This window comes from Rhinoderma darwinii, chromosome 3, assembly GCF_050947455.1.
Source record: "Rhinoderma darwinii isolate aRhiDar2 chromosome 3, aRhiDar2.hap1, whole genome shotgun sequence".
In the NCBI taxonomy this organism is placed as follows: domain Eukaryota; kingdom Metazoa; phylum Chordata; class Amphibia; order Anura; family Rhinodermatidae; genus Rhinoderma; species Rhinoderma darwinii.
Window position 1 is genome coordinate 399,443,866 of NC_134689.1, and position 25,409 is coordinate 399,469,274.

General features: G+C 43.9%; 2 protein-coding genes across 6 annotated transcripts in view; one reads left to right on the plus strand and one right to left on the minus strand.

Annotated features, from left to right (window-relative positions):
* Positions 1-25,409, plus strand: part of DNASE2 (deoxyribonuclease 2, lysosomal) — a 69,147-nt gene continuing 43,738 nt past the window's right edge. Inside the window, exons 1-2 of one of the 2 annotated variants that reach the window (XM_075859085.1) lie at positions 46-77; positions 22,141-22,251. The gene's annotated coding sequence lies outside the window, so the exon portion shown is untranslated. Of the gene's footprint in view, positions 78-22,140; positions 22,252-25,409 lie in introns of both variants that reach the window. The other variant, XM_075859087.1, reaches the window with a different exon arrangement.
* Positions 6,511-25,409, minus strand: part of TSPAN16 (tetraspanin 16) — a 42,300-nt gene continuing 23,401 nt past the window's right edge. For all 4 annotated transcript variants that reach the window (XM_075859095.1, XM_075859092.1, XM_075859093.1 and 1 more), the window contains 4 exons: positions 21,789-21,890; positions 19,515-19,667; positions 14,943-15,026; positions 6,511-6,834 (listed from right to left, as the gene is read on the minus strand). In XM_075859095.1, coding sequence (XP_075715210.1) covers positions 6,787-6,834; positions 14,943-15,026; positions 19,515-19,667; positions 21,789-21,890 — 387 coding nt within the window. In that variant the 3' untranslated portion in view covers positions 6,511-6,786. The remainder of the gene's footprint in view (positions 6,835-14,942; positions 15,027-19,514; positions 19,668-21,788; positions 21,891-25,409) is intronic.

Below are 25,409 nucleotides of genomic sequence, written 5' to 3' on the forward strand. Positions count from 1 at the left end.
ACATGACATAGCTTTCCTGTGACTGTTCCAGGAAGTCTGAGGATCCCTTTTGTTCAGCTTCTGTGAGGCGCAGGAAGGTAAATAGGCTGCAGATATATTACTGTGTGTTCTTGTACAGGGGAGAATATAAACCCACTTAACTAACACAAAGTGAACACATTCACTGCCAGTTCTGATTAACACCGTAAATGTGGAAAAATGTGCTGCACCATCAGACTATGAGGTTCCTGCCTAGTCCCCTGTATGATAACTTTCATGTATGACACCTGGTGGATCCATAGGGTTGCAGTTATCAGTTCTAGGGAAAATTTCACTGTATTAAAATTTTCTGCAATTTCCAAGGTTTTTCGTAGTCACGTGATCGCTTGGTCCGAAGCGCTATGGACTCACATAAGAGTAGCTGATGAACTCTTAGCACCTTCTCCAGCTACTTTTGTGACAACACATAGCGCTATGGAAATATATTCTTTCATGTGACTGTAGTGGCGCGGTATGGACAACACCTTGGAATTTGTGGGTAGTGCTTATCATTTACTTGCAGCGCTACCACTTGAGAATGTGGCAACTGGGCAAAATTGGAAAAGGTTCGTCTGGTTGAACCCATTTTAAATAGTTAATGGGGGGGTTCTCCCTTTAAAGGGAATGTGTCGCGCATTAAAAAAAAAATTTAAGTTACTTCTTTTTATCATATTTTTAACGTTTTTTGCTGTATTTGTTTTTTTTCTTCAACAAGGTGGGAAGTATTAAAAATTAAATAATAATTTGACATGTTTTCCTTTGTTGGCCACCGGAGGAAGCACTTCCCAGAATTACAGCAAGGTGAATAAGGGAAAGCACCCTGACTCACAGCTGCTGTAAATGTGGGAGGGAGACTGACCCCCCTCCCTATTTTTGGCTACAAGCCAAGAAAAGGTGTCTTCAAATTGCTAAGCAGTGTCCAGCTCTCATTTTGGGAGTGCTTTTACAATGCAGCTGGTAGAAGCTCTAGAACACACCAAAAGGCCGGATTCACACGAGCGTGTTCAGTCCGTGATATACGGTCCATATGTCGGCTGCATTTCCCGGACCGAACACACTGCAGGGAGCCGGGCTCCTAGCATCATAGTTATCTATGACGCCAGGTGTCACTGCCTCGCTGCGGAACCACTGTCCCGTACTGTAATCATGTTTTCAGTACAGGACAGTTGTCCCGCAGTGAGGCAGTGACACCTGGCGTCATAGATAACTGTGATGCTAGGAGCCCGGTTCCCTGCAGTGTGTTCGGTCCGGGAAATGCGGCCGACATACGGACCGTATATCAGAGACCAAACACCCTCGTGTGTGGGGCTCCAAAGGATGATGACAGTCAAGAGGGAAGCCCCTGTGGTGAATGACTTTTCAGTTGACCGGTTCACACGGCGTGTATTTGACATGGTTTTTTGGTGCATTTTACGTGCCAAAAACCGCTTGATTACGCTTTTCATTTACATAATTGGTAAAGCGCGCTGTTAGTACATACAACACGCTATTTTACACATGCGTTTTTAAAAAAGCGTAGTGTAATTAAAGAAGTGTTGAGTCAAAAGTGTCAAAACACGCCAAATGTTCCCATAGTCAATGGGAGTCCTAATTATGCGCCAAAAAACGTGCAAAAAGCGCACACAAAATGCATAAAAAACACGCGAAAAAAGCGTCAAACGCTTGATTAAGCTTTCCATTTACATCAATGGGAAAGCGAGCCGTTAGTCTTTTTTACGCAAGCATTTTTAAAAACGTGTTGCGTAAAAAAGAAGCGTTGGATCAATTCTTTGGTGCATAAACTGTGCCAAATGTTCCCAGAGTCAGTGGGAGTCCAAACTACACTCCGAAAAACTTGCAAGAAGCGCACACAAAAACTTCAAAAAAAACCTGTAAAGGATCTGCCAGACACAGCTTCTGTGTCGACGCCCGTGGGTAATCAGTCTGCATCTGTGCCTAGGTCTGATGGAGTGACTCCTTCTTCTACCACTCAGGATGGCAGGCTTAGGAGTGGAAGAGCCTATCACAGCCTGGCCAGATGGAGCTAGCTCCCGCCCACTGTCTATTTATACCTGCCTTTCCTGTTCCTCCTTTGCCTGTGATTCTTCTCTGCTTGTTTCCTGGCTCTGCTGCAGCTGCTTGAACTACTGATCCTCTGCTTGTTATTGACCTTGGCTTACTGACCACTCTCCCGCTCAGCGTTTTGTACCTCGTGCACTCCTGGTTTGACTCGGCTCGTTCACTACTCTCGTTGCTCACGGTGTCTCCGTGGGCAGCTGCCCCGTTTCCCTAGCTTCTGTGTACCCTTGTCTGTTTGTCTGTCGTGCACTTACTGAGCGTAGGGACCGTCGCCCAGTTGTACCCCTTCGCCTAGGACGGGTCGTTGCAAGTAGGCAGGGACTGAGTGGCGGGTAGATTAGGGCTCACCTGTCTGTCTCCCTACCCCGACATTACAAAAACCCTGCAAATAAAAAGCAATTGTGCATGGCCCCATAGAAATGAATGGGTCAGTGTGCTATTTGTTAAAAAAAACTGACAGCACACTGAAGCGTTTCACTGAAGTGTGCTGGAGGCCTAACTTTATTTTTTTTGCAGGTAGATTCGGTGGACTACTGAAAATGATCTACGTTTTTTTAATAAAATGGTTAGCGAGGATTGTGTGGGGGAGTTTTTATTTCAATAAAAATATTTTCTTATGTGTGTGTTTTTTTAATATTTTATCAGCGCCTGGATAATGGCAGTTGTCTGTATTACCACATCCATTACTAAGGAGCGGCTTAATGTTAGCCAGTAAAAAGGCTGCAACTAACCCCCATTATTACCCCGGGAACCCACCGCCACCAGGGGAATCGGGAAGACGCGGGTATGATCCAGTAACCGACCATCTGTAGTGATGGTTGGGCACTGGGGCAGCCGCAGGCTGGTATTATGAGGCCAGGAAGAGCCAAAAACCGTGACCCTTCCCACCCTGGTAATGTTAGGCTGCTGCTGCTGTGTTGTATCTGGCTGGTTATGAAAATGGGGGGGACCCCATGTTATTTTTTAATATTTAAAAAAAAAAACAACGTGGGGTCCCCCCATTTTCATAACCGGCCAGATACAACACAGCAGCAGCAGCTTAGCATCACCAGGGCGGGAAGGGTCACGGTTTTTGGCTCTTCCTAGCCTCATGATACCAGCCTGCGGCCGCCCCAGTGCCCGACCATCACTACAGATGGTCGGGCACTAGATCGTACCCGGCTCATCCCGGCACCCCTGGTGACGGTGGGTACCGGGGTAATAATGGGGGTTAGTTGCAGCCTTTTTACTGGCTAACACTAAGCCCCGCCTTAGTAATGGACGTCGTCAAACAGACAACTGCCATTATCCAAACGCTAATAAAGTATTAAAAAAAACAGATATAAGAAAATATTTTTATTGAAATAAAAACTCCCCCACACAATCCTCGCTAACCATTTTATTAAAAACGAAACAGAAAAACGTAGATCTTCGCAGTAATCCACCGAATTTACGACGTAGTCCAATAGGTTCAGTGGAACCTGCAAAACAAAAAAATTAGGTTACTAATATGACAAATATAAATACTTATACTCACCTACAGCGACTTCTGTCTTCTTCCCCACGCCACAATAAATACTAGAGGTCCCCACAAGCACCCTGCACGCACCCCCCCCCCCACACACACACACACACCCACCCACGCAAACCATCACACAACCCAACCACAACCACTGTGGGGGGGGGGGGGGGGGGTTTGTGTGTGGCGCAGTTGCATGTTTGGGGGAGATTTTTGTGTGTGTGTGTGGGGGGGTGCTCGCTGCTGATTCTTCAAAACAGCTGATAAGCAGCTATGAAGGATCAGCGGCGCCCGTGTATACTCCGCTGCACACTACACAGACACAGGCCTGCTGCACACACACACACACACACACACACACACACACACACAGAGCTCGCGAGAGGGGGGGCAGCGAGAGAGACAGACATAGACACACACCTTACCTGCAGTGCGGCCGGTCTTCAAAATGGCGCCGGCTTTTCCCCTACAACCAGATTCTATGCTGGGTTGCTCTGAACTGCGCATGCGCAGTACAGAGCGAGACGGCAGAAGCACAGGATATAAGGAACGGGTCCCGTTCGTTGTGACCTATGCACTGTAGCTGCAATATTCCATCTGTGTATGTGTTGTGAATTGACGCATACACAGATGAAAGAAAACATGGCAGCCCCCAGTAAAGTAAGAAAGTGTGAATAAAAAAAAACATTGTGTGTGAAAAAATAAGTAAAGTCAATATAACATTTTGTTAAATAAAAACACATAAATTAATAAAAAACAAATCATGACACCTTTCCTTTAAGGACCTTCTTCAATGAGCCAGAGCGGAGAGCAACTACAAAGAGAGTCTCTCCCTCTGGATGACCCGGCATGTCCATGCATTATATGGACGGCCCATTGACCATGTAATGCTTCATTTCACCTGTGGTGGCACTGAACAGGGTTCTTCACAGATCACAGCTGGTTACTAGAGGTCCCAAGAGTGGGACACTCTGTAGTCATCTTAGCGTCAAAGGACCCTCTTAAGGGTATGTGCACAAGACCATTTTTCAGGCGTAATGGAGGCGTTCTACACCTCGAATTACGCCTGAAAAGACGCTCCAATACGTCGGCAAACATCTGCCCATTGCTTGCAATGGGTCTTACGATGTTCTGTGCAGACGATCTGTCATTTTACGCGTCGCTGTCAAAGAAGTGCAGGACACTTCTTGGGACGTAATTGGAGCCGTTCTTTTCATTGACTCCAATGAAGAGCAGCTCCAAATTACGTCCGTAAAAGACGACGCGAAAAATGCGAGTACGAGCAATTACGTCTGAAATTCAGGAGCTGTTTTCTCCTGAAAACAGCTCCGTCATTTCAGACGTATTTGCCGTTGTTGTGTGCACATACCCTTACAAAGCACAAACCCTTTTAACGAAGTGTATTTTTATTTTATGATCATTAGAGCACCTGCTGCCTCCTTTTGCTCCCCGAAAATCTCCATAGTTCTCTTGCTGTTTCTAGATAACCACATATGGAAATGTCTGTTTTATTTTTTGCATTGGAAGTTCTCTGTCAATTTTATCCAGGGAAAGAAAATATGGTCCTACTGACGAAGACATGGTGCCTGCAGTACTAAGAGGGTTAATACTGAGCGACAGGTCTGCTTGGCATTGTGTTGCTATAATCATGACTTGAGAACTCATTATCTACAATGTTGTAGCTGCACATCACACTGCAATGTATATTGTGGTATTGCGGTACCTCTTTAATACATCACATGATGGATCATGACACCATTTTTTTTACTGTCGGATTTTGAGTCTGACAGAAAAAACTCAGTATGTGTCTGTATGAAATATAATAAATATAGAGGTGCAGTATGACCCCCATAAGCTGCTTTGGATGCCGTATTACAGCTCTGTACATCTTGGTGCTTGTACGGAACCATAATACAGCCATGTGCATGAGCCCTTAGAGGGCCACTCATGAGGCAGAGGTGCTTTAAGTATAGACATCTAGAGGGTTTACTTTTCGCAGTTAGGATAGCGGAGTTGGGGGGTGCTTTTTGCTGCTTTTACAGTCCCTTTAAAAAAAAAAAAGACAATTGGGAGTTGCTTGCGGATGAGAGCCCTCTTAGTCAACGTCTTTCCTCTAATGAGTGGTGCTGCCTCTGGGATACTCGGCACGGGGGAAAATTGATCAATCAAACAAATGACTGTTTCTTCAAAAACTGTCAGGATTAGGACCTGTTCTAGTTTTGACGGAACGGCCGCACGGTTCCGTTAAAACAACGGAAGTGTGCATGGCCTCATTGAAATAAATGTGTCAGGGTGCTATCAGTTAAAACAACGGATAGCACCCTGACAAAAAACCCTGAAGTGGGTATGAGGAATTCTGTGCTATATTTGAGCACTTTATGACGTAATTTTACCTGATTCGTACACTCAATCCAAAGGCCTATATCTTTAATTTTCATATGTAATGTAGGTGATTAGTACTGAGGACCCTATTTTGTTTATTTTCAAGACTATTAGTACCCTCTAGTGTTCAAATACTGGAACTACAAGCAGCTGTGTAGTGTGCAGTTTTGTAAAGATACATGGGGGGGATATTTGTTAGAAAAAAAAAAAAGGAGTGGTGATGCCTATAGCAACCAATCATTATCTAGGCTGCACTATACGTAAAACCTGATTGGTTGTTCCAATTTTCCTTTGGCATCAATTTTGAAAAAATGTCCCAAATTGCCTCTATCAGCAATCAGATGTCCATTGCTGCCGATGTTCATTTCATAGTCACCACAGCCGGCTATTGTGCTCTGTACAATGTAAGACGAGATTGGAGAGAGATTTATTAAGAGAAACGAACAGGGAAGAACAGCTCAGTGGGAGGAAATAATACATTCAATGCTAAATGATATTCTATAGTTCAGACTCTGAGAAGAGAAGAATTGGAAATCAAAGTTCTGAGTACTAAGGATTTTCCATAGCATTTAATTGTCTTTCTCCTGAATGTGGATGCAGAATAAACCAGCATCCTCCAGAGACACAATACAAGAACTATTTACCATCCTAACAATGCGAATACAATATTTGGTAAAAGGTAATAATAATAATAAAACATAACAAAGTGAACAGATGAACCATTATAAGAAAGGATCCTGCGGATGAGAACGTATGTCAGTATAGTCGACTACTCACTGGGACACTGTCTGCAGCGTGAATAGGTCATGTCTCCCAGCGGGCACCAGGCCTTATCCCAGCTTGACGAATAACACCAACGCTACAATGATAGATGACAGCTGCAAATATAGACAAGATACTGGCTGATCACACGTAGTATGTAATATGTAGTCAATATTACACATCATAATAAATGCGGTGTGCAAAGTCACTCTAAATTCACCTACAGGAACCTATCTTATACACGCTGTATTGTTGTAAATACATTATTTACCTTTTACGGATCCTGTGTTACATCCTGTATGAGGGTATGTGCGCACGTAGTGTTTTCAGGTGTATTTCGGGACCATTAAAGAGTCTCTGTCACCACATTATAAGTGGCCTATATTGTACATGATGTGATCGGCGCTGTAATGTAGATAACAGCAGTGTTTTTTATTTAGAAAAACTATCAATTTTTACGGAGTTATGACCTATATTAGATTTATGCTAATGAGTTTCTTAATGCACAACTGGGCGTGTTTTACTATATGACCAAGAGGGCGTTGTGGAGAGAAGTGTATGACGCTGACCAATCAGTGACCAATCAGCGTCATACACTTCTCTCCATTCATTTATACAGCACATAGTGTTCTTGCTAGATCATGATGTGCAGCCACATACTCACACATTAACGTTACTGAAGTGTCTTGAGAGTTAATAGACATCACCTCCAGCCAGGACGCGATGTCTATTCAAACTGTCATTTACAGCATGATCTCGCGAGATTACGCTTGCTGTGCTGTAAGTCCCACACAAACATTACCGAAGCGCTGGGATTGTGAATAGACATCGCGTCCTGGCTGGTAGTGATGTCTATTAACTCTCAAGACACTTCAGTAACGTTAATGTGTGAGTATGTGGCTGCACATCATGATCTAGCAAGAACACTATGTGCTGTATAAATGAATGGAGAGAAGTGTATGACGCTGATTGGTCACTGATTGGTCAGCGCCATACACTTCTCTCCACAACGCCCACTTGGTCATATAGTAAAACACGCCCAGTTGTGCATTAAGAAAGTCATTAGCATAAATCTAATATAGGTCATAACTCCATCAAAAATGATCATTTTTCTAAATAAAAAACACTGCTGTTATCTACATTACAGCGCCGATCACCTCATGTACAAAATAGGCCACTTATAATGTGGTGACAGAGCCTCTTTATTACTAGGACCACTGTTATCTACATTACAGCGCCGATCACCTCATGTACAAAATAGGCCACTTATAATGTGGTGACAGAGCCTCTTTATTACTATCACCACTGTTATCTACATTACAGCGCCGATCACATCATGTACAATATAGGCCACTTATAATGTGGTGACAGAGCCGCTTTATTACTATCACCACTGTTATCTACATTACAGCGCCGATCACATCATGTACAATATAGGTCACTTATAATGTGGTGACAGAGACTCTTTATTACTAGGACCACTGTTATCTACATTACAGCGCCGATCACATCATGTACAAGATAGGCCACTTATAATGTGGTGACAGAGCCTCTTTATTACTAGGACCACTGTTATCTACATTACAGCGCCGATCACATCATGTACAAGATAGGCCACTTATAATGTGGTGACAGAGACTCTTTATTACTAGGACCACTGTTATCTACATTACAGCGCCGATCACATCATGTACAAGATAGGCCACTTATAATGTGGTGACAGAGCCTCTTTATTACTAGGACCACTGTTATCTACATTACAGCGCCGATCACATCATGTACAATATAGGTCACTTATAATGTGGTGACAGAGCCTCTTTAAGTCCTCTGAGTCCGTCATCACCACAGGAGCTGCCTATCCCCTCCTCACATATGGTCAACAAATTCGCAGAACTCCTAACTGCCATTAATTCATGCCAATCTATGCTCGTTACCAAAGTTGATGACCTCCGCCAAGATTTTATTATACTGATGCATGATATGCAAAAAATTCTTGAACGCACTACTGAAACTGAGCGCAGAATCTCGGATTTGGAAGATACCCTACGACCAATACCACCTCAAATAGAGGATTTATGGAGGTAGGTGGCGGCCTCGGTCGGGCGTGTGGATGACTTGGAGAATCGTCTCCGACTAAATAATATTGTATAATCGGACTGCCAGAAAAAGTTAAGGGCTCAGATCCGGTGGACTTCATGGAGAGGTGGTTGAAGGTGAACCTTGATGCAAAGGATTTTTCTAAATTTTTCACCATTGAGCGGGCTCACCTGGGGGACCTCCATGCCCTTTACTTGATCGCATGCTGCACTTCAAAGATAGAGATGCTGTTTTTTGGATTGACGAAAGGGACTTATTCTCTACAATGCATAATGGGTCTCAATATATCCAGACTTTTCTGTGAATATTAGGAAGCAACGTGTCCAATTTATGGAGGTCCGAATGAAACTTCGGGAAAAGGGATATAAATATGCCATGCTTTACCCTGCCAAACTGAGAGTGGTGGATGGTTGCACCTCCAGATTCTTTCTGTCCCCTGCTGAGGCCTTGGAATGGGCGAACGTGGAACCGCGTGCCCTTGGAGGCGCTGACCCGCCAGATTAAGCAGTTTTGTTGGCGAAAATCTACTGTATTGACTGCGAGGCACTCCACTGTTCAGATAATACGATGTTGTCTCACTTTAGAGGGGAAGAAATACCTTAAATTTATCCTATCATTGTTTTCCTCCTTTCAAACTGTGATATGTTTATATAACTTTCTCCGGACAGAAGGAGTCAAGTCTCGGGACTACGTTAAGAAGTAGCTGTTAGTTTAGTCAGGGACCACTGTAGTTCTTTGTTTCTGTTAGTGGGTAAAGGTTTGCACTTAGACAGTTTGGTGTCAGACAGGGATTGTGTTTTTTACTAGCAGGTAATGTTCCAATATCTGTTACTTGGGTTGTGTATGTGCTTCTATCTCTCTCCCCCCCCCCCTCGCTATATGGTTTCATACGAGATATGGCTGCCCTACGTACCCCAGATGCACTATGGCTTCTATTAAGGTTTTAAGTTGGAATGTCCGTGGGCTTAAAGGGGTTTTCCCACGAGGGACGTTTATGACATATCCACAGGACATGTCATAAATGTCAGATAGATGCGGGTCCTACCTCTGGGAGCCGCAGCTATCTCTATAACATGGCCCCCTAAACCCCATTCTAGCTTTGTCTACCATCGCTGACTCCCGGCCACTTCCCCACTCTATGATCAGGAGTTATAAAAACAGCATAGCTCGCTGAGCTGCGCTGTTTCCGTTACTCCCATAGTAGTGAATGGCAGTTACGGAAGCAGCGTAGCATACGAGCTACGCTGTTTCCGTAACTACCATTCAGTTCTATGGGGCTTACGAAAACAGCGTAGCTCCGCGAGCTACGCTGTTTTCACCTTCATGGTCGTAAATCAGCCAACACACAAAGAGGTAGAACAGGGTTTAGGGGCCCAGTTCTAGAGATAGGTGCGGGCCCCGCATCTTTCTGACATTTATGACATATCCAGTCAGACTTGACGGTGGGCCCGGTTTTGTGTGTGGGGGATTTTAATCCAGGTGCCTCGGTGGACCGTACGGGTGGCCCAGATCAGGCTACTGCCTACCTCAATTCATGGACATCTGCGCTTTGTCTCACTGATGTGTGGAGGTGGAAGTTCCCGAACGAGACAGTATACTCCTATTATTCTCCTACCCATAAAACCTTCTCTAGGATTGACCTTGCTATGGTGTCGGGGGATTTTTTTTGCCCATGGTCACCTCTATTGCTCTGACTCCTAGGGGTATATCAGACCATTCGGCCATTTTAATGTCTTTCCTATCAGGACCCCCGGCTGACTCTAAAGTTTGGAGACATCATGGTTATCCTATCCTGAGGTCGCCTCTGAGGTTTTGGCCTCACATGATACCTACTGGGAAAAAAATTCCTCCCACCCAGATCCCCTGGTTAAATGGGATGCATAAAAAGCCACTGTCAGAGGTGCTTTTGCAGCAGGGGTGGCGACATACAGAAAGGTATCCAGAGAAAGGGAGGTGTTCTTGATGTGTATGGTCCAGAGGGCTGAGGGAAACTATATTGAAAATCCTTAACCCAGTACCCGTAGTCGATGAGCAGGGCTTCAGAGGGAACTACTCATCTTGCATACTGAGCAGAATAAAAACGTATGTTGTCTACTGAGGCATCCATATTTGAAGTCAGAGACAGGAATGGCAAACTCTTGGCATACCTGTCACGATCTGCACGCCCTTGCGCATCCATCCCATCGGTTCAATCTATGGAAGGAGTATTATGTACTGCCCCGAAGGATATTAATGCTCTAGATGCGATGTTCCCCGGGTGAGATAAAACAATTTCTAGACACACTGCCTATATGGCGTTTGTCTGATGCACCGGCGACAGAAATGGATGGCCCAATTACACATGACGATATTGAACATGCTATTCAGTTGTTGCCTCCCGGGAAAACTACTGGTCTGGATGGCCTGGGGGTTGAATGGTATAGGGCTAAGGGTATGTGCACACGATGAGAGGCTTTTACGGCTGAAATGACAGACTGTTTTCAGGAGAAAACAGCTGCCTCGTTTCAGCCGTAAAAGCTCCTCCTCGCATTATGCAAGGCGTCTGTGACGCTCGTAAATCTTGAGCTGCTCTTCATTGACTTCAATGAAGAACGGCTCAAATTACGTTGCAAAGAAGTGCCCTGCACTTCTTTGCCGAGGCAGTCAATTTACGCGTCGTCGTTTGACAGCTGTCAAACGACGACGCGTAAATGACAGGTCGTCTGCACAGTACGTCGGCAAACCCATTCAAATGAATGGGCAGATGTTTGCCGACGTATTGTAGCCCTATTTTCAGGCATAAAACGAGGCATAATACACCTCGTTTACGCCTGAAAATAGGTTGTGTGAACCCAGCCTAATTGTGAAACCCTGGTTCCTCGGCTGCTGGACATGTACTCCAGTGCCCTTGACCTAGATATCCTGCCGGCTTCCATGTGTGAGGCCCTAATAGTGGTGTTGTTAAAGCCAGAGAAGGACCCTACTTTCCCGGACTCTTATCGTCCCATTTCACTCATTAATTCTGATGCTAAAATCCTAGCCAATAGATTAAAGAAAGTTATTCTATCCCTGGTTTATCCTGATCAAACTGGGTTCATGCCTGGGAAAGGTACTGATATTCATTTCCATAGGCTGTTGTTGAACATTGATGCTGCACAGCATGATCGCTCCCCAGGTTTTGTTCTCTCATCGGACACATATAAAGCCTTTGACTCTGTAGAGTGGAGATATCTATGGATACTCCTTTCCCGCTTGAATTTCGGTCCTAAATTCATAGCTCTTGTTCGCCTATTATACGAATGGCCTAGGGCCTGGGTGAGAACGAACCTGGATATTTCTGATTCCTTCTCTTTGGAAAGGGGCACTCGTCGGGGTTGCCCACTATCTCCCCTGCTGTTTGCCCTGGCTATGGAACCCCTAGCGATGGCCATCCGCCAATCTACTTCCATACAGGGCATTCCTAGAGGATGTATAACTGAAAAATATCATTATATGTGGACAATACCCTGGTGTACTTGGCGGATGATGGTCCTTCCTTGGCTTCTCTATTGCAACTAATTGACACATTTGGGGCCTTCTCTGGCTTGTCGGTGAACTGGTCTAAATCGGTTCTGTTCCCCCTTTTCTCTGGATATAACCCCCGACAGAGCTTCTCCGTGCCTCTACCAATAGTCTCCCAATTTAAATACCTTGGAATTAGGGTTGCCCTCAATCTGCTTCAGTATCGTGAACTTAATCTGTCCCTCCTGGTAGCCTCTACTATAACTCATCTTAATACCTGGCATAACCTTCCTCTTTCGCTATATGGTAGAATTAATCTCTTTAAAATGATATATTTGCCCAAGTTCTTGTACCTATTCAGAGCCTGCCCAATTATAATATCTAAACAATTCTTTAAACAGCTTGACGGTATTTTGCGGTCCTTTTTCTGGCAGGGAGGTGTGTCTCGGTTCTGTCTGGGGGGGGGATGGCGGCACCAAACCTTTATTTGTATTACCTGTCGTCGTAATTGGCGCTGGCTCAATGGTGGATATAGACCTAGGTAACGCAGTCACGGCGCTGGCACTTATTACTTCATATGAGAGTCTCACGAATCTCCTTTATAGATTTAAATCCCCACGTCAAGCACCACTCCCGCTCCAGATAGTGGCCAGAGCCTGGACAGCTGCACAGGTTCAAATACGAGACACTACGGTGACCTCGCACTCCCCTAGAATTCCATTATGGAATAATCCCTGCTTGCCCCATCTTGGATCGCTGCCGGGTGCGACGATGTGGTCGGGGGTCAAGTTTTTAGGTCAATTATACTCTGCAGACTGGTTTTGTGTCTTTCGATGACCTACAAGAACATTTTAATATTTCAAAGAAGGCCTTTTTCCATTATCTTCAGTTACGACATGCTTGTGCAGCCCAATTTGGCACCATGAAACCTCTGCTGGGGTTTTTCCAGACTGGAAGACCTTCTCGGTGCTCCGGACCTGCCTAAAGTTCTCACACAGACGTATGCGCTATTATTGTCCTGTGGTCATAGGCCCTTTGATAGGGCCTGGGCAAGGTGGAGACGAGATATTCCTGATCTGGGGAGGAGGAGTGGAGGGAAGTGAAGCTCTCTTTTTTTGACTCGGTTATTGGTGCTAGAGATTTCCTCATACAATCATGCTTTTTGCACCGGATATATTACACACCGGTCAGACTACAGAGAATGGGAGCTTCTACCTCAGATAGCTGCTTTAGATGTCGTGCAGATGCCGGCACATTTCTTCATTGTGTGTGGTCGTGTCCTAGAATATTGCCCTTTTGGTCGGAGGTATTAGAGTTTATGCATATCCACTTTGAATTCCCTCGACTCCTCACCCCCCAGACATGCCTCTTGGGCATTATAAACGAAATTGTAGAGAGATTTTATGGGAACATTTTTTGCAGTTTTCTCCTATTCTGCGCTAAAAAAGTTATGATCATGTCCTGGAAAGCCACGGTGTGCGATCTTTGTCCGTGTGATCTGTGTTGTGGCCAAAGTCGCCTGGGAACCTTAACCTATGGGTTATTTATTTTAAAGTCAAATGTTCTTAGGCCTCATGCACACGACCGTATTTTTTCCCACCCGTAAATACTGGCGTAAATACGGGTCCTTGGTCACACGTATTCCACCCGTTTTGCACCAGTATTTACGAACCCGTGCCCGTAAATATGGGTCCGGTGTCACACGTATTCCACCCGTATTTACGAGCACGTTTTTGGCGGCAAAATAGCACTGCAGTAATCGGCAGCCCCTTCTCTCTATCAGTGCAGGATAGAGAGAAGGGACAGCCTTTTCTGTTATAAAAGTTAAAGAAATTCATACTTACCGGCCGTTGTCTTGGTGACGCGTCCCTCTCTTCACATCCAGCCCGACATCCCTGGATGACGCGGCAGTCCATGTGACCGCTGCAGCCTGTGATTGACCTGTGATTGGCTGCAGCGGTCACATGGCCTGAAACGTCATCCAGGACGTCGGGCCGGATGTCGAGAGGGACGCGTCACCAAGGCAACGGGCGGGAGACCGGACTGGAGGAAGCAGGAAGTTGTCGGTAAGTATGAACGTCTTTTATTTTTTACAGGTTTATTCTGATCGGTAGTCACTGTCCAGGGTGCTGAAAGAGTTACTGCCGATCAGTTAACTCTTTCAGCTCCCTCGACAGTGACTATTTACTGACGTCGCTTAGCAACGCTGCCGTAATGACGGGTGCACACATGTAGCCACCCGTTATTACGAGAGCTCCATAGACTTCTATGGACTGTCCGTGCCATTATTACGGCCTGAAATAGGACATGTTCTATCTTTTTCAACGGCACGGGCACCTTCCCGTGAGAAAACGGGAAGGCACCCGTCGCCAATAGAAGTCTATGAGCCCGTTATTACGGGTCGTGATTACGACCCGTAATAACGGGAGTTTTTACGGTCGTGTGCATGAGGCCTTAGGCATTTATATCTTACTACCTGAATACCTCTCTATTAATTCCTGGCAGACCTCTAAATGTCTCCAACATATAAGCGTAGTAAAAATCGGGATAACACTTTAGAACCATGAATTTATCAGACGGATCCCAGTATAAAATGCTCCGACATACACATCAGTAATGTATACCATAACTCCATCCATTTCCTCACCTCCCATCCTGTTACAACAGCTGCTGTGATCCCTAGAGTCATGCTGTTCCTTTTCACTTCTTCAAGAATGGCTGGAAAACAGCCCTGCAGGACAATAGACAGATTCAATCATTATAAGAGGCCAATATAAACTCCGGTCATCCAGTCTATAGAGGAGATTTGCGGCACGTTGCAGATGTTACTGGAGGAAGATATATACATATATATAAAAGAATATCCAAATAGGAATCACTGGCTAACGTAGTCGAAAATGCTACACGGTGCAGTCCCAGAGAAATAAGACTATGAAAAAAACAAAAAAGAAAGGGATATCTAGGACATATCCAGCACTCATCAGAGTAAAGAAATATATATATATATATTTATTAATTTAACGATATAAAATAAGGTGAAAAACCATTCTCCAGCAAATTCCCTCACAAATGGATACAATTAAAATACCACCTGGCCAGGTGTATCTATAAGGTGCCAAAAAACATATAATGCAGTTGCCATACAAAGTAATCACATAGATAAATATACACATCTACAGTGAAGGAAATAAGTATTTGATCCCTTGCTGATTTTGTACGTTTGCCCACTGTCAAAGTCATGAACAGTCTAGAATTTTTAGGCTAGGTTAACTTTACCAGTGAGAGATAGATTATATATAAAAAAAACACAGAAAATCACAGTCAAAATGATATATATTTATTTGCATTGTGCACAGAGAAATAAGTATTTGATCACTTTGGCAAACAAGACTTAATACTTGGTGGCAAAACCCTTGTTGGCAAGCACAGCAGTCAGACGTTTTTTGTAGTTGATGATGAGGTTTGCACACATGTTAGATGGAATTTTGGCCCACTCCTCTTTGCAGATCATCTGTAAATCATTAAGATTTCGAGGCTGTCGCTTGGCAACTCAGATCTTCAGCTCCCTCCATAAGTTTTCAATGGGATTAAGGTCTGGAGACTGGCTAGTCCACTCCATGACCTTAATGTGCTTCTTTTTGAGCCACTCCTTTGTTGCCTTGGCTGTATGTTTCGGGTCATTGTCGTGCTGGAAGACCCAGCCATGAGCCATTTTTAATGTCCTGGTGGAGGGAAGGAGGTGGTCACTCAGGATTTGACGGTACATGGCTCCAGCCATTCTCCCATTGATGCGGTGAAGTAGTCCTGTGCCCTTAGCAGAGAAACACCCCCAAAACATAATGTTTCCATCTCCATGCTTGACTGTGGGGACGGTGTTCTTTGGGTCATAGGCAGCATTTCTCTTCCTCCAAACACGGCGAGTTGAGTTAATGCCAAAGAGCTCAATTTTAGTCTCATCTGACCACAGCACCTTCTCCCAATCACTCTCAGAATCATCCAGATGTTCATTTGCAAACTTCAGACGGGCCTGTACATGTGCCTTCTTGAGCAGGGGGACCTTGCGGGCACTGCAGGATTTTAATCCATTACGACGTAAAGTGTTACCAATGGTTTTCTTGGTGACTGTGGTCCCAGCTGCCTTGAGAACATTAACAAGTTCCCCCGTGTAGTTTTCGGCTGAGCTCTCACCTTCCTCAGGATCAAGGATACCCCACGAGGTGAGATTTTGCATGGAGCCCCAGATCGATGTCGATTGACAGTCATTTTGTATGTCTTCCATTTTCTTACTATTGCACCAACAGTTGTCTCCTTCTCACCCAGCGTCTTACTTATGGTTTTGTAGCCCATTCCAGCCTTGTGCAGGTCTATGATCTTGTCCCTGACATCCTTAGAAAGCTCTTTGGTCTTGCCCATGTTGTAGAGGTTAGAGTCAGACTGATTAATTGAGTCTGTGGACAGGAGTCTTTTATACAGGTGACCATGTAAGAGCTGTCTATAATGCAGGCACCAAGTTGATTTGGAGCGTGTAACTGGTCTGGAGGAGGCTGAACTCTTAATGGTTGGTAGGGGATCAAATACTTATTTCTCTGTGCACAATGCAAATAAATATATATAATTTTGACAATGTGATTTTCTGTTTTTCTTTTTTATATATAATCTATCTCTCACTGGTAAAATTAACCTAGCCTAAAAATTCTAGACTGTTCATGACTTTGACAGTGGGCAAACTTACAAAATCAGCAAGGGATCAAATACTTATTTCCTTCACTGTATATATATATATATATATATATATATACATACATACATATGTGCACAAGACATACAAGATGTACTGATATAGAGGCCCGACAAAATGGTAACAAGTATAATAGCATGGAAACCCTGTAAAGTGGATTACAACGTGCTATCCGGATGGAATCCCTCAGCGTCCAAAATGGGAATCTAATTACGAAGGAGTAATAAATTGTAGAAGGTAAACCCACTGAATATAGCGATCAGCTTATTTGGCATTCATGGTGCATATATTTCACAGCACTGTACCAGCCATGTGTACTTACACGAGCATGGCTTAATCTTTGAGACAAGCATATGCTACTGGCAGGTCTGTATAATGGCTGTGGGAAGCGTCTAGGAGCTGTGTTATGCTAGAACGGGAGGGGAATACAACTTTATTAGGGCACATTCAGACGTGGCGGATTTGCTGTTGAATTCCGCTGCGGACAGTCCGCAGTGGAATTCTGCAGCAGCCGTTTTTTTTATTTTTTTTCTATAAATTTTTAGGAAAGATAGTTCAGACGTTGCAGACAATAACTGTGCGGAAATCAGGCTGCGGTACAGAATTTCCCCTCCACAGCAGTTCATGACGTTGCGGAGAAGAAGCGGAATTTCACTGCGGATTTCAGCCTTTGCAATGCAAAAACTGAAATCTGTGGCAAGTCCGCTGTGATATCTGCAACGTCTGAATTACCTGTCAAATATGCAAATGTTGGTGCAGATTCGTTGCGTAATTGCCCCATATCCGCACCAACATTTGCAGCGGAAAAATTCCACCAGGTCTGAACGTGCCCTTAGGGTGCAGTCACATGTGGCGTACTTCCATTGTATTTCCACAGAGCAAATCTACGATGCAGAAAACTACATGGATGTCTAGGGGAGAAATATTCCTCAACTCGGACAGATTTCTCTAGTTATTGCGTTGCAAAATATTTTTCCCATAGGCATACATTGTAAAGTTTTGTGATGGATGGTTTATTTGCTTATATTCTCTGTAATAAATTACATTATGAATTATCAAGCAGGATGCCGAATTACTAAAATATGTATTCTCCATTTTGTAATGAACTTTCCTCTATATAATTCTAGAGGAGTCTCAAAGAAATGTCTTATCTTCATGTGTTCATAATATGGTCTTCATACCCCATTGTAGCGGGTTGGCTGAACGCCCAGACATAAAAATTTCTCATTATCGCAACAAATTCCCCCATGAGATCGAACCACTAACAACACCCCATTATACGCTTGTCTCCAGGTGTTACCTGATGTCAGCATTTTAATGAAGAATTATAATTATGCCCTTGAAATATTCTTATGGTCTGCTATTGACTGAATAAGAAATATTGTCACATTACCTCTGATTGGTTAACCTCAAGTCTACACCCCTTTTGAATGATATTATTATAATTGAGTTTGGCAATAAACCCCCAGAGGAGTATTTTGAGCATACCAGCAGCGTCTATGTGTTATTTCTCCTCTCTCTATATATATCGGTATTAAATCTCCTGATTAGGATGCTGGATAAAGTTCCTGGCGTGAGTGTCTGTTGGAACACTCGTCTAAATTTCGGTCTAATATATTTTGAGCCATTGTCTTCCATGATCGTTTTCAATACAAATTTTGCAGCCACGTGTAATTGTACCCGTAGACCATCTTAGGCCTTATGCACATCCGTATGCTGCCTCCATATGACACCATAATATGGTAGTATTCTGCCCTAGATTGTAATATGGAATATAATACAATTTTATTTCCGTTGAATTCCAAATCTGTATGACTTCAGAGGCATGTGGAAGTATAGTAAGGGCCATAGTATGGTCGTGTGAATGAGCTGTTACAGGATCCTGATTACAAGGCGGTGATTCCCAACCTTTGCACAAAGATAAATTGTCTAAATGGTGCAAGCAGAGATACTAACTCCATTTGCTGATAGCATTAAAATAGCCTCCGATTGCTCTATTCACCTAATGAACACAGGCTTCCATAAACAGCACTTGTATGTGTATACCGTATTCAATTTTAAAAGTCAATAGGGCATATTTACTATTTTTGGCTGAGTTTGACACCAGTTTGTAATTTGAGTGGAGCGTACACTGTATTCCTCAACACTGCGCATGCAGTTTGAGGTGAATGGTGCAGCTACAGAACTACAGGTGGCAATTTTATTTTTTTGTAAATACGTCGCAATGCATACAACTTGGAAGCGCTCGTCCCTATACATATCCAACCATTGCTTCGCGTAATAGGAACAATGAGCGCAGATCAATCATTGATCAGTGCGCTCGTTTACACAGCCCATGTCAGGCCGTGTAATAGTATTTTAAGACTGTGTTCACACATCACGGTCAAAATTCATTTTTTGGCACGACGTGTGACCCCAGTTGAAGAAAATATGAATGTGTTGAACAATCTTGTCACTGTCTAATATAAAAAAAACACTTGCTTTTTTATAGATAACTTGGTCAGATGTAGTTAAGCCATTGCAGTCACTCAGTACAGGATTTTTACAACACGGTTTTGGATACTTTAATCCGGTTTTCACAGAGAAAGTGGAGTTAATGAAATCTTCATAACCGTAGAATCCACAGCAGGTAAACTTGTAGGGAAAAAATTAGGGATAAAAAAAAAAAATGTTATATATATTAGCTTCTCTCCTGCATATTTACACCGATTTCTAATAAACGTATTTTCAGTTAACCACAGTGTACACATTCACTTACTTAGAAAAAGCTTCATTATAATTACAGTAAATACGTACCGCATACCTGCATCCAAAAGTGGGAAACTTCCATGTGCTCCTGAATCTACATGTCTCTTCATTGTCTTATAAGCTCAACTGTTTGTGATCCAAGTCTCTTCTGCCTTCCGTTTCTTACACAAGAGGCTACTTCCTGTCAGCCATATGAGCTCCTATGAACCTAAGATCTCTGTCAGCCGGTCAGGCATAGAGTCTGCAAGTCTCTTTCTATGTAATTACTTCTGGCTCCCTCCCCAAAACCACCTTCTGTTCAGCATATCTTAGTATCCAGTGGATAAAATTCTGTCCATGGTCATGTGATGGATGCACAGGTACATGGCTCGTTACAGGGTCATGTGATGGACACACAGGTGTTGGGATCGTTAGAAAGCACAGCTCTGATACACATACTGTAACGAGCCATGCACCTGTGCGTTCATCACATGACCATGGACAGAATTTGATCCACTAAAAGGGAACAATGAATGTTCCTACTGAGTCACTGCAAGCAGAGGTTTTAAAAAAACCGTGAGAAATGAATACACAAAGTCTATTGGAAAATTGTATAGATTTTACATATACAGAAAAATAACAATAATTTGCTGAAACCGGACATCCCCTTTAAATATTGATGGCCTATCCTTGGGATAGTCCATCAATGTTTGATCGGGGGGTTCCATATATCATTCAGTGTTTACAGAGGCAAAGAACCTTGTTCTTATGAGTAAGCTGTGCCTGGTACTGCAGCCCGGTCCCAATCAAACATTGATGGCCTATTTTAAGAATAGCATTATTATTTAAGTCCATAAAAAACCCTTTAAAGTCTTACTTCTATGCTAAAATGTGACTGCTTGAAGTCACAGGATAAAAGCCTGAGACTGCACTGATGAGAGATTCTGATAACAGGTCTTTTTTTTTATTTTTGTCAGGTACATCAATATCTGCATCCCACTTGGAGTAAAAAGTGATAAATACAGTATGTGTGTGTGTGAACATTTATGTGGCTGGTGATTTCAATCCAAACAAGTTCTTCATGACAACACTACCTCAGACAGAAATCAGAAAGGGAGATATTGCCATCAGACCTCCTCAGTAGTGCAGCCTCAGGCTCTGTAACAAGCGATTCTTCTGGACACATATAGGTTTTTAGGTTCACATTAGTAGAATAAGGGTCCTATTACACGGCCTGATATGGGCCATGAAATTGAGCTAGAATCAATGAGACAGATCGGCGCTCGCTTCCTCATTTTACAAGTAGCTATGTATGGGGAGGAGCGCTCATTACTACGATCATTGGTTTCCATACATTTCCATCATGTCGGCACCGCGTCTCCCTGTTTACACAGGGAGATATGCTGCCGACGACAATAATATTTCGTGCTGCATAAACGAGCAGATCAGCCAATGAACTAGCGTTTGCTCGATCACCAGCTGATCATTGCCCTGTTTACAAAGGTTCATATTAACGCTCGTTTGTCCAATCATTGGCCCGTGCAAAAGGGCCTTAAGGTTGTCCACGCACGGACATCTAATGACCTATCCACAGTATAGGTCATCAGTATATGATCGTGGGGTTCCGATACCTGGACCCGCCACCGATCAGCTGTTCCGGCTGCCTAAGGGCACCAAATGTCCATGCCGGAAGCAGAAGGCTCTGGTCACGGAATAGCATCCGAGCTGCAGTACTGCTCCTATTCAAGTGAATAGGAGCAGAACTGCAGCACGGTCGCTATGCAGTGTATGGAGCCAACTGCTTCTGGCTCTGACTACTGCACACCCTGCATAACATCCTTCTGCCGCTGCAGCTGATCGGTGCGGGGTCCGGGTTTCGGACCCCCACCATCATATACTGATGACCTTTCCTGTGAATAGGTCATCAGTTGTCCGTGCGTGGACAACCCCTTTAAGTTTTCTTCCAATTGCACAAGGATATATTAATGATATTACAGCACAACACGAATATTAAACACATCAACTCACCTTTTTCATAATAGCATCCCAGCTTTCATCCACCAGTCCTGTGCCATCATAATAGGTCCCTTTGATGGACTGCAGACCTTTGTCTTTTACAATACTATCAGCCTTAAAAGCAAAATATATATATATAAAATTATAAATAAATCTGTAATACACACTAAGACTGCCCACGCAAATTTAAAGGGGTTCTACGGGACTTTGACATGTAGGATAGGCCATCAATGTTTAGTCAGTGTGGATCCGATCCCCGGGACCTCCACCGATCAGCACAGTAAAGATCCGCATCCGATTCATTGTTTACATAGACGCAGACTTTTGAAATAAACTATCATACTATTTTCAATGTATATTTTAGGTCCTGATCGGATAAGGCAAAGCACCAGACTCCTTTACTCAACCGGTCCTTTCTGAAGGAATTAAAGTGGCAGCCTATCCAGTTTATAGGACAGAGCAGCTTCATTCCTGGGTAACTTTGACATTACACAGCCTGTAATGGTGGAGATTGTGCAGCATTCACAGCAATTCCCTTTGTAGAACTTCCTTGAATGAATTCCAGTTTACTAACACAACTCTTCATGTGATCATCTAACCAATGTCCTATAGTATAGAAGTTTATTCCCCCCTCATAGGAGATTTGTCACGAGATAGTACTCTTTAAATTGTGGCATCTATAAAGGTGCCCATTGGTGCTACTGATCACTTAGATGGTGCCCATGGGTGCTACTGAACATTTTGAGCAGCCCATCCAAACTTTTTATGTATAAGTGTTATTATGCTAGACCTGTGATGCCTCTTGGCCAATCAGCCGAGAGCCATGCCATGCTAGCATGATGTGGGCACCGTTCACTCCTTGCAGTAGCACCCACGGGCACCATTTTAAGAGAACATCTAATAGGTTGCCTCACGTACAGAATAATTCCAGCATCGGTTTTTTTAATAACTCTTCCAATAAAACCACAAAAGTCTTCTACATGTAAATGCAGAGCTTAGGCCAATGTCCAGATTATTATCTGAACATCCATCACAGATACGGTCTCCAGGACTGAATATTTGTAATGTTCTGCTGGCTCTGTCACCACATTATAAGTGGCCTATCTTGTACATGATGTGATCAGCGCTGTAATGTAGATAACAGTGGTCCTAGTAACAAAGAGTCTCTGTCACCACATTATAAGTGGCCTATCTTGTACATGATGTGATCAGCGCTGTAAGGGGAGATTCACACGAACGTTGCGTTTTTGCGCGCGCAAACAACGCAGCGTTTTGCGAGCGCAAAAACCATTTGACAGCTGCGTGTGTCATGCGTGTCTGATGCGCGGCTGCGTGATTTTCGCGCAGCCGGCATCATAGAGATGAGGCTTGTCAACGCCCGTCACTGTCCAAGGTGCTGAAAGAGCTAAATCTTTCAGCACCCTCGACAGTGAATGCCGAACACAACAGCGAAAAACCTGTACAAAAAAAAGATAAAGTTCCTACTTACCGAGAACTTCCCGGCCGTTGCCTTGGTGACGCGTCCTTGGTGACGCGTCCTTGGTGACGCGCCTCTCTTGACATCGGGCCCCACCTCCCTGGATGACGCAGCAGTCCAAGTGACCGCTGCAGCCTGTGATTGGCTGCAGCCTGTGCTTGGCCTGTGATTGGCTGGAGCTGTCACTTGAACTGAAGTGTCATCCCGGGAGGTCGGACTGCAGGAAGGAGACAGGAGTAATCGGTAAGTTAGAACTTCGGTTTTTTTTTACAGGTTAATGTATTTTGGGATCGCAAGTCACTGTCCATGGTGCTGAAACAGTTTAACTCTTTCAGCACCATGGACAGTGACTATCTCCTGACGTCGCGTACCGATAATTTTTTTGCCGGGATCGGCCAAAACGAGTTTGGCCGAACCCGGTGAAGTTCGGTACGCAAAGACACTCCGTTTGGATGTTCGGAAACAGAAAAGCACGTGGTGCTTTTCGGTTTTCATTCATCCTTTTCACTGCTGTTGCGCGAATCACGCTCGTCCCACGGAAGTGCTTCCGTGTGGTGCGCGTGATTTTCACGCACCCATTGACTTCAATGGGTGCGTGATGCGCGAAATACGCAGAGTTATTGAACCTGTCGCGCATTTTGCGCAGCAGACAAACGCTGCGCAAAAAGCACGGACTGTCTGTACTGCCCCATAGACTTGTATTGGTCCATGCGTGCCGCGTGAAAACCACGCGGCCCGCACGGACCGAATACACGCTCGTGTGAATCCCCCCTAATGTAGATAACAGTGGTCCTAGTAACAAAGAGTCTCTGTCACCACATTATAAGTGGCCTATCTTGTACATGATGTGATCAGCGCTGTAATGTAGATAACAGTGGTCCTAGTAACAAAGAGTCTCTGTCACCACATTATAAGTGCCCTATTTTGTACATGATGTGATCGGCGCTGTAATGTAGATTACAGCAGTGTTTTTTATTTAGAAAAACAATCATTTTTGACGGAGTTATGACCTATTTTAGCTTTACACTAATGAGTTTCTTAATAGACAACTGGGCGTGTTTTACTTTTTGGCCAAGTGGGCGTTGTGGAGAGAAGTGTATGACGCTGACCAATCAGTGACCAATCAGCGTCATGCACTTCTCTCCATTCATTTATACAGCACATAGTGATCTTACTAGATCACTATGTGCAGCCACATACACACTATAACGTTACTGAAATGTCCTGAGAGTGAATAGAGATCAACTCCAGCCAGGACACGATGTCTATTCACAATCCTGACACCACGGTAATGTTTGTGTGTGACTTACAGCACAGCAAATCGACATCACGCTGGGCTGTCATTTACAGCGTAATCTCGCGAGATTATGCTTGCTGTGCTGTAAATCCCACACATACGTTACTGAGGTGTCAGGATTGTGAATAGACATCGCGTCCTGGCTGGTAGTGATGTCTATTAACTCTCAGGACGCTTCAGTAATGTTAATGTGTGTATGTGGCTGCACATAGTGAACAACGCAGGATCACTATGTGCTGACTAAATGAATGGAGAGAAGTGTATGACGCTGATTGGTCACTGATTGGTCAGCGTCATACACTTCTCTCCACAATGCCCATTTGGTCAAAAAGTAAAACACGCCCAGTTGTCTATTAAGAAACTCATTAGCATAAATCTAAAATAGGTCATAACGCCGTCACAAATGATCGTTTTTCGAAATAAAAAATACTGCTGTAATCTACATTACAGCGCCGATCACATCATGTACAATATAGGCCACTTATAATGTGGTGACAGAGGCTCTTTAAAATGCAGAACATCCCATTACCTTATAAAAATAAAATTTAAAAAAGTGCTTAACTTGTTTCCCACGGACTCCATGCCTCTTCTTCCTCCCTGGCACGGTGGAGTGATGTGGGCGGCCATGCTGTAATAACTCATGTCATCCCACTAGCTAATCCAATATAATGTCAGGGCTGAATTTAACATATTAATATATGCAACCTCCTCTACTGGAGAGTCAACCAAAGCTTCACTAAGGGTAGAAACACACGTAGCGTAAACAATGCAGATTTTCCGCAACGGATTTGATTGCGGGAAATCCGCAGCGCATTACAGTAGCAGCGTTGTGAGTGAGAGTCGAACAAATCTCATCCAC